Source organism: Micromesistius poutassou (genome assembly GCF_964030765.1).
Source record: "Micromesistius poutassou genome assembly, chromosome: 6".
Taxonomy (NCBI): Eukaryota; Metazoa; Chordata; class Actinopteri; order Gadiformes; family Gadidae; genus Micromesistius; species Micromesistius poutassou.
The window spans coordinates 18,237,350-18,247,160 of NC_140276.1; the positions used below are offsets into that span (position 1 = coordinate 18,237,350).

The 9,811-nt window shown below is 45.4% G+C and overlaps 1 protein-coding gene across 1 annotated transcript; it reads left to right on the plus strand.

Annotated features, from left to right (window-relative positions):
* Positions 1–510: 510 nt before the first annotated feature.
* Positions 511–4,231, plus strand: LOC311344924 (aerolysin-like protein). The gene is made up of 3 exons (XM_084469269.1): positions 511–1,024; positions 2,480–2,972; positions 3,629–4,231. The coding sequence occupies exons 2-3, from the start codon at positions 2,490–2,492 to the stop codon at positions 4,097–4,099; spliced, it is 954 nt and encodes a 317-aa protein (XP_084325395.1). The 5' UTR covers positions 511–1,024; positions 2,480–2,489; the 3' UTR covers positions 4,100–4,231.
* The last annotated feature ends 5,580 nt before the right edge of the window (positions 4,232–9,811 follow it).

The following is a 9,811-nucleotide window of genomic DNA, read 5'->3' on the forward strand; positions in this document are numbered from 1 at the left end:
ACCTCAAAGAAAAGCGGAACCATCATAACCATCTGTTCATAAAAAAGACTGCGTTATGTGAAACATCCGAAATGCTGAAATATTGGAACTGCTGATATGCAGTTTCGATGCTAAGGATATCGGTGGCCTCCGAAGAAAACGGGAACGATCGTGAACATCTGCTCTTGGAAAAAAACTGGACTTTCAGTGACACTACCATATATGAACAGGACTTCCGAATGACACTACCATATATGAACAGGACTTCCGAATTTAGTGCGAGCATCACGTGGAATATACTGAGATATTGAATTGTTAAACTGCTGAGCTGCTGCGTCAGCAAAAATTGTACCAAAGGGCCCCAGAAGAAAAACAGGAACCTCCATGCCTCTCTACCTCTGATTAAGACTGAATGTAACTGTATTATAACTACGCATGCGCCGGCTGGCAGTTTGTGTATATAATGAGTGTTCAGAATCCACCTAGGTCACTGCTTTTCCCCTCCTTCCCTTTCTCCCTTTACTTAGTAAGGCAGCCTCTACGGAGGCCTCCTTTTTCCGTATTGCGATTACCTCTCTTTAGATTCTTTTTCAGGTTTGTTAGGATTACTAACCTTAGATACTTTTTCAGGTTTATTAGGATTACTAACCTTATATCTAATCTTACTTATATTGTTTATTGATAATTTGTATTGTTGATTGATAATTGAATGTATGGTTTATTGTAACACTGCTCGTGCAGTCTACTAGACTCAATTGTTGACTCTAATAGATATGCAAAGACAGGAGCGTGTAGACCTCTTTAAACCTTAATGTTGATTTAATGTTTTAGACTCTTTTTTAATGTAATCATAATTTTCTGTAACTTTTTGTAAAACGGTATTATATATTGGACTCCGTTAACATTTAACCTCTTTCTCTTGAAAATCCCTTTTCTCTGTCATAGTGTAAAACGAGTTTATTGAATCGATTCTTCAGTGATTGATCCGGCTCCTCAGTAGGGGCCCGACAGACAGCCCGCAGCTCTCCCAGCCTCCGCACGATAGGTGAGTGGTGCATGACACAAACAAGGTTGATTGTGACTGGTTCGGAGAGTGAGGCAATATAAAGACGTTCAGACTTGTTCCCCGCTTCGTGGCCCACAGGGACTGGGGTGGTAAGAGACACCACAGAGTTCGATCGAAACGCGTATAGCCTAAAACTTAGCTTAACCTCGTAGGGGCTTAAACGAGTGACCTGTGTTGGCCACATAGACCAGAGTCTTCCTCCACTGAGCCTAGCCGAGGAACTCTAACACGTACCAAGAGGGCCAGCACAGGTTAAGCCCCGGGGCCGAAGAGAAACCAGTATCGGGTATCCCCCCTCCTAGGCGACGGCTCAGGAGAGGTCTTCCCACCTAGTGCGACTGAAGGTTCTCATATAGCCCTCATACTATAAAAACCCATTATAGGTTGGAACACTCGACAGTATACATGCCTGTAGCCAGCTCTGAGGTCACAGAGGTCCAGACCTCTGGAATTATTTTTAGAGCAAAAATAAAACTGGATGGCCTACCTGTCTGTCTACCTACCTGTCTGTCTACCTACCTCAGTGAGTGCACTCATTGACCGGAATCAACCCACGCGTTGCTAATCCCCATAAGTTATATTGTACCCTCTAGCAGGCCGGGAATTTCGTTATTTTAGGGGCAAGGCCACTTGGCCTGCAGCGGGGCAATTTTTTTCATAAAGGCCACATGCCAGGGCATCAAGGCCATAAGTTAAAAAACATGATTTTGATTTCACAGGGCCAACCCAGGCCCACCTGGGTTGTACTACTTGGGGAGGGGCCACATCTGGGCTGTGCCACTTGGGGAGGGGCCGCTCATTTACTCCCCTCTGCTAATATAGACTTTGTATATAGACTAGAGGTCGTGACGTTAACAGTTTGTGAGTCCTTGCGTGTGTTTGTATGTGGGACTCAGACAGTGATTGAGAGGCTGCGGGCGCAGCCTCTCAAGTTCCTTGCTGGCCGGACGGCGCAGCAAGGACCTTTTATAAACACAATATTGTTATCCTGTAGTAATCAGCCCGGCCGCCCCGAAACGTTAACGGCACACCGGGAATTCTCCCGACTCTCCCGATTACCACTCTGCCACTGTGTGTGTGTGTGTGTGTGTGTGTGTGTGTGTGTGTGTGTGTGTGTGTGTGCGTGCATTATTCAAAGGCCTGGTAATGTTTATGCATGTATGGTAATATGCATACTATGTGTTTGTTTTTTACGGAGGCATATAAAATGCTGTGGCGCTTACGCCAACCCCTTTAATATTTGTATTATTTTATATATACATATATACATATATATTATATTATTTTATTTATAGACACCGCCAGCTTTGGTTGTCCATAAGTTTTCTCTCTTGGATCTTGTTCTTTGATTTCCTTTTACAGCTTGAAATGTCTGCATCTTTTGTCAAGCATTTGGAGGATGCATGAATATATTGATGAACATTTCTGTTTTAGGTTATTAAACATGGCGACTACACTGTATCTCATTGGTGGAGGTGGAGGCACTTCATTTGATTTCACTGGCCTTAACAATGGTGCCACCCTCAAGAAGATTGGAGTTGCAGTGGGAGGCTGGCAGATCAAAGCTGTGCGGGCAGAACTGACCGACGGGCGTGTGCAGACCTTTGGAAATGCAAACACTTTCAATGAGTTTACGTTCAATCTTGGCGAGCGCATCACCAAGCTGTCCCTGTGGGGGAACGGTGCCGGGACACGTCTGGGTGGCATTAGGTTCTGGACGAGCTCTGGACGGGAGTTCTTCGAGCACATGAATGGCTGGCCGCTGAAGACCGAGTACTCTATCGATGTGGGGTCTGGAGTCTGCCTGGGGTTGGTGGGGAAATCTGGCTCAGACATCGACAGTATGGGATTCCTCTTCATCAATGCCATCAAGTCGTCTGTGCTAACCGACATGACCTATCCCAGCCTGGCCATGTACACACCCCAGGTGAGTGCTGCTAAGTGTGGAAGACCTGAGTCAGAATATGGCAGGCTAAGTGGGCCAATACATTTCAGTGAACAAGTGTTTCTTTATTAACTCAGAAAAGCAATTAAAATGGGGTCATTTTCATGCATGAATAGAACCTGTTTTTGTAGGTTGTGTCCAGGACAGAAATTGGCACGTATTTTTCCTCTTTCCTATCACTAACAGCATGTGTTACACCTATATATCATAGGGCAGATTACTCTTGTATATTAATCAAAGAAATGTATTTTATAAAGCCCTTTTTATATCAGCAGTTGTCACAAGGTGTTTTTTTTAAGAAGAAATAAGAAAGATTTGTTCTGTTGAAATGCTTGTTGGCCCACTTTGCGTTCCATAAAGGACAACTTGATGAGTTCTGTCCACTGTATAAACATTATAATTTGATATGGGGTTGACAGTAATGTCTTTTGTTTAATTACATTAGGTCAATAAAATAGTGTCAGCACTTAAATCTTTTGAATTTCTCCCCCTGGGGATTAATGAAGTGTTAAAGTCTAAATGTTAGACTAAATAAATAAGTTGATATTTTCTGTACTTTTTATTAAGTTATTTTGTGTGTTGCCTGAACAATATTAATCTTTTTTGTGTTTTTCTGTGTCTGTGTGTGGGGTATGTAGGTAAACAAAGAATATATCAAATCTGTGTCTTATCACAACGGCACTACTGAGGCTCAAGAGCAGAAACTTACGTACAGCAGATCTGTGACCAAGTCTACCACCTGGAGCACCACCAATAAGATTGAGTCCACCGTCAGTATGACTGTTACAGCAGGGATCCCGGATCTGGTGGAGGTGTCTGGTGGGTTTAGCTTGACTGTGGGATCGGAGCAGTCCTCTTCAATGACCAATGAAGAGACCATTACAGAATCAGATGAGGTCAATGTGAAGGTCCCGGCAGGAAAGACCGTGAGCGTTGAGTTGTCAGTGGGACGAGCAGTCATCGACCTCGCCTACTCGGCCAAAGTGAAAATCACATGCATGAATGGCAGCGAGCTGGTCTTCCCATCCACCGGCAACTACAATGGTGTGGCTTACACTGCAGTGGTGGTAAAAACCACTGAGTCTGATAAAGTTATGAATGTCAAATAAGATGCATGAGCATCTTACTGTGCACGGTTTTAATATTGATTGCATAACATTGGTTTGATTGGTAATGCAGAGTCACGTGAACTTGCTAAGTGAATGACTGTCACAGATAAATAAATCATCATCATAAACCTGCTTGTGTTTCCATGTCCATCCTTAGAGCTTGTAAAACAAAATATGAAAATGAGTCAGTCTAGCTGATCCCATTATTTAACGTTTCAGTTTAGTAAATGATAATTTCAGTTCAAATATTCTATATGCTGTTAATAATTTAGTTTTCCAGCCTGGAAAGATAATAACTTACTGCACACTTCCAGTCAGATGCTAATTGCTTTAAAAGTTTATGTTTATGCTAAATGGCTTCAGTACACAAATGTGGGACAGCTAATGCTCTAAATAGTGCCAAAGATAATTCATTAAATTGTTCCAAATATACATATTATTGCTAACAGAAAAATAGCAATACAGCCGAAGGCACACCTTTATAGGACAAAACATGTTGGTTCCCTAACCTAGGGTGACCTCTGTCCCCAAAACACGGAAAGAGTTCACCGAGTGTAGAGCAGGGGTGTCAAACTCATTTTAGTTCATGGGCCACATACAGCCCAATTTGATCTCAAGTGGGCCGGACCAGTAAAACAGTTGCATAGTAACCTATAAATAACAACACCTCCAAATTTTTCCTTTTCTTTTTAGTGTAAAGAAGTACAAGTACATTCTGAAAACGTTACAATTAATGAACCATCCATTTACAAAACAGATGTCTTAAGAAAAATAAGTGCAATTTCAACAATATGTCTCAGTTTTTCCACATTCAATCAGTCTACTGTCATTACATGTGCATTACAATTTACAGATCACAGTGGATCTACAAAGGCACAAAACGTTTAGTCATGTATTTTGGAACTGAACAACAATATAGTATTTTACTTCTTTATGATTCGAACAACTTCTAACTTTTAGAAATTAATTTAATTGTCCATACATTTCCACTTCTGTGTAGTAATGCTGGAATCACCACACCACACCAACTAAAGTGGAAGCTATTGAGGAAGAAGGTTAAGTTATCCCCTGCCTTACCAACCATTTACAAATCAAAAGTTGTGCCAGTGCCTTAGCAATAGGGTTCCACCAATATTGTTTTAAGATAGAAGTCTGATACTGATTGCTGCTGATTGACAATATTGCACAATGTTCAATATTTTCAAATAATAATAAACATTCTTTTTTTTTTTTAGAGAACAGTATTCTGGACAGGGTGGAAAAGCCTCTGAAGTGGGCTACTCACTGTAAGAGAAGATTGATGATGTCACGGTATAAAAGACTCCTAGGGAACCCCTGAGGCCCTGAGGCAGTGTGAGGCAGTGTGAGGCGGTGTGAGGCGCTGTGAGGCAGTGTGAGGCGGTGTGAGGCGGTGTGAGGCGGTGTGAGGCGGTGTGGGTCAGTGTGAGGCGGTGTGAGGCGGTGTGAGGCAGTGTGAGGCGGTGTGAGGCGGTGTGAGGCGGTGTGAGGCGGTGTGGGTCAGTGTGAGGCGGTGTGAGGCAGTGTGAGGCGGTGTGAGGCGGTGTGAGGCGGTGTGAGGCGGTGTGAGGCAGTGTGAGGCGGTGTGGGTCAGTGTGAGGCGGTGTGAGGCGGTGTGAGGCAGTGTGAGGCGGTGTGAGGCGGTGTGAGGTGGTGTGGGTCAGTGTGAGGCGGTGTGAGGCGGTGTGAGTCGGTGTGAGGCAGTGTGAGGCGGTGTGAGCTCTTCTGCACCGTAGCGCTGGTGATCGTACCGGAGGTCTACTTCAGAACACGCCCTCCAAAGTGCACACAAACAAAACTCACCCACAGCCGGTGGAACGGCCTGTCCCGACACCAATAATTCAATTATTGGTAATTCAATTCAATTCAATTTTATTTGTATCGCCCTTAATCACCGGTACAGTCTTAATGTCTTAATGACCCCTCCTGACCCTAGCCAGGGAAAGGAACGCAGACATAGAAAGGTGTTTTCTAGCCTGTCTCCGTAATGCGCTTTATTCATGTTTGAGTTTCTGGAGTTTGTTATCCAAAACTTGAAAAATGTTTAAAGTTTCTCAAAATATTCAGAGTGGGGGATCCCTCCCTCAGAGTGGGGGATCCCTCCTTCCAGGGATGGTCAGGAGTGCAATGGGAGCCATAACATACATACATACATACATACATATACATACATACATACATACATACATACATACATACATACATACATACATACATACATACATACATACATACAGGCGAAACAATTTAATTCTATGATAATCTGTGATGGTGAGAGAAGGACACTCACGCTCTGTTCCAGACTAAGGCCATCTCCAACAGGCTCTCTAGGGTCGATAGCTACTCACAACAGTCAGAACAGCATCCACACTACGGAAGCCTTGTGGGGTTAACGAATCCCACGCTTGAATGGAGTCGGTTGGCACGGCTCTGTTGTGTGACTGCCATCTGCTGGTGGCCAATGGAACAACCACCTGTTTTAATCTTAACCAATCCAGATAGACCACTGTTAAATTACCCTGGACACAGGCCCGGATTAATAAATGTTGAGGCCTGGGGCTATTTACCAGGAGGAGGCCCCTCCTGGGGGTGGGGGGGGTTCAGTGCAGTACGGAGTTGTTGTAACCGGCCCAACCAGCCGGTTGTGTGTGTGTGTGTGTGTGTGTGTGTGTGTGTGTGTCTCTCTCTGCGTGTGCGTGTGTCTCTGTGTGTGTGTGCAGGGCAGTTGCTAGGAATTCTGGGCCCCCTGAAAGAATATCGGTGTAGGCCCCTCTACCCCATTCATTGCCACCTTAAATGTTCTTGTTTTTCAGTGTTCTTGACGGTGCCTGGTGTAATACACCCAATTTGTTTCCTTTTTTACATTTAACGACTTAACAAGTCAGAGTATTATTATGTAAATTATGTATTATTAATTGTCTTATTCTCATTTCCCTGATTTGCAACACGTTATTACACCTCTGATTGCAAATACATTTTCAATTAACCACTCAACAAATAGGTGTGGGTATTTTATTGTATTTAACAATCAAGCACTGATATGCAAAAAACAAAGTGTCCTGGCTCAAGATAGTCCACAGGTAAATATGTAGCATTTAACTTAAATGTGCAAGTGAAACAAAGAGCACATGGAATACGTTGTTGTAAAACAAATATAAGAAACAACAACAAGCCTCATCTAATCTCAATTAAAGTTTAAATTGAATTGTTTGTTCACTGTAAGTCTCATCGCTCACTCACTTCCGATGAGGAGGAACCATGGGAAGAACCCCCCCCCTGTCAACAATTCGGCACCTGCCCCTCAAAACTCCTGTGCACGTCCCTGGGAAGAACGAACCGCGGTGTGGACCAAACCATTTTTTAAGAAGGGGCCAAGGGGATTATTGAAATTATTAAGATTAGATTATTGTATGATTTGTGGCTTTGTTTTAATTCGGATTCATTCATATGAATATATATTAGTTCAGTGTATGCATAATCATTTTGTCATAGAGGCTACTGGGGGCTGTGTGTGGGCCCTAGTGGGCTGTGGGCCCTTATAATTGTCATAACCTTTCCCCCCTATACGACGGCGCTGTGTGTGTGTGTGTGTGTGCGTGTGCGTGGGTGTGGGTCAAACTGGGTGTGACATTATTAATTTACTTTGTATTGGTTTTATTGTTCCTGCTTCAGTTATAGCCCACTAATGTATAACGTTTTGTAAATCTGTATGAAAGATAATGTACATTGTTCTGATTTTGATTTGATGGTTATTTAGAAAACGTACAGAGCCTATTGGTGTGGTGGTTTCCCTCGCTCTGGTACTACAAATGTCTTCAAGTGTCGCCACCCTGTCTTCAATCAAGTTTACCAGTACAAACTGCAATATCAGGATCCATCATGTTTCAGATAACACGATTAGATCAAGGAAATAAAACACCAGTATACCCTTTCATATAACCCAACATATCTGGCTATCCTCTCACATGAAGCCAACTAAATACATCAGTGTTATGTGTGTGTGTGTGTGTGTGTGTGTGTGTGTGTGTGTGTGTTTGTTACAGTATGATGTTAGGCCATCCTCTGTGTCAGGGCGAGTTCATCAGAATCTTATTGTGTTTTATGGGCTGGGTCGGTGTGTGTGTGTGTGTGTATGTGTGTGTGTGTGTGTGTGTATGTGTGTGTGTGTTTGTTACAGTGTGATGTTAGGCCATCCTCTGTGTCAGGGCGAGTTCATCAGAATCTTGTTGTGTTTTATGGGCTGGGCCGGTGTGTGTGTGTGTGTGTGTGTGTGTGTGTGTGTGTGTGTGTGTGTGTGTGTGTGTGTGTGTGTGTGTGTGTGTGTGGGGCAACCCGGCTTGGCAAGAGAGCACTGCCCCGTCCCAAAAACAGCCCAAGAGTCTGGATAAGTGCAAAAGCCACTAAAGTGCAAAAGTGTCAACATGGCACTTTTAATTAAACAAAAAAAAGGAACTCTTACTAACTACAACAAAAGACTACTATGGCGGCATCCATAGGCTTGCTCCGTTGAGTGGATTCTCTGCACCCACGTCGTCTGGGTTCTCCTCGTGTGTGACCCAGGGAAGAGCCCCGAATGAGTGTGGAAGCAGGCAATTTAAGCATGCTTCCTCCCGGCTCCCTTGATTGATTTCCCTTGATTGGCGGGAGCTCCTCCTGGCTCCCTCTGTTGGGAAGGAGTGTGACAACCTGGCCCCAACACCACGACTCCTGTTGGTCGTCTGGGCCGTGGTGTTGGGGCCGGGTTGTCACACTCCTCCACCGCTGGCTGAGACCTAGGGTTGCCTCCGACCGACCAGAGGCAAGCATCGCGGCGGGACAGGGTGTCGGCGTTGGCGCGCTCCCTGCCCGGCCGGTGTTCCACCTGGAATCGAAAATCCTGCAGTGCCAGGAACCACCTCGTCACCCGTGCATTTGTGTCCTTCGCCCCTGCCATCCACTTGAGGGGAGCATGGTCAGTGACGAGCGTAAACTCCCGGCCCAGGAGGTAGTACCTGAGCTTGTCCAGGGCCCACTTGATGGCCAGGGCCTCCTTTTCCAGGGTGGAGTAATTCTTCTCGTTTGAAAGGAGCTTCCTACTGATGTACAGTATGTTACCGGATGTTCCTCGCCCGCCCGGACCTGTGACAGCACTGCTCCCAGTCCTACTTCGGACGCATCTGTGTGAACAATCAGAGGCAGAGAAATCTGGGGTTATTGGGACTGGTTCCGAGCAGAGGGCTCGCCGGAGGAGCCCGAACTTCCTCAACTCCCCGAGGACCGCCCGCAGCTGCCGGAGGTGAACATCCCAGCTGGTGCTGTGGATGATGATGTCATCAATGTACGCGGCTGCGTACGCCTGGTGTGGCCTCAGGATTTGATCCATCATCCGCTGGAAGGTTGCGGGGGCGCCATGGACACCGAATGGGAGGACTGTGTATTGGTACAGCCCCCCCGGGGTCGCAAATGCTGTCTTTTCGCTGGCGGCTTTGGTGAGGGGGACCTGCCAGTACCCCTCTGTTAAGTCCAGCGTGGTCAGGTAGCGGGCGGGTCCGAGTCGCTCGATCAACTCGTCTACCCTGGGCATGGGGTAGGCGTCGAATTCTGAGGCTTCATTCAGCCTCCGGAAGTCGTTACAGAAACGAAACGTCCCATCGGGTTTGGGAAGGATGATGGGGCTAGACCAGACACTGCGCGACTCTTCGATGACGCCGAGCT

What these genes read in the sequence shown, in the direction of transcription:
- LOC311344924 (XM_084469269.1), top strand. Translation starts at nt 2,490, where the DNA reads ATGGCGACTACACTGTATCTCATTGGTGGAGGTGGAGGCACTTCATTT. An exon ending in TGGCCATGTACACACCCCAG is followed by an intron (nt 2,973 to 3,628) that starts GTGAGTGCTGCT and finishes TGGGGTATGTAG; the next exon opens with GTAAACAAAGAATATATCAA.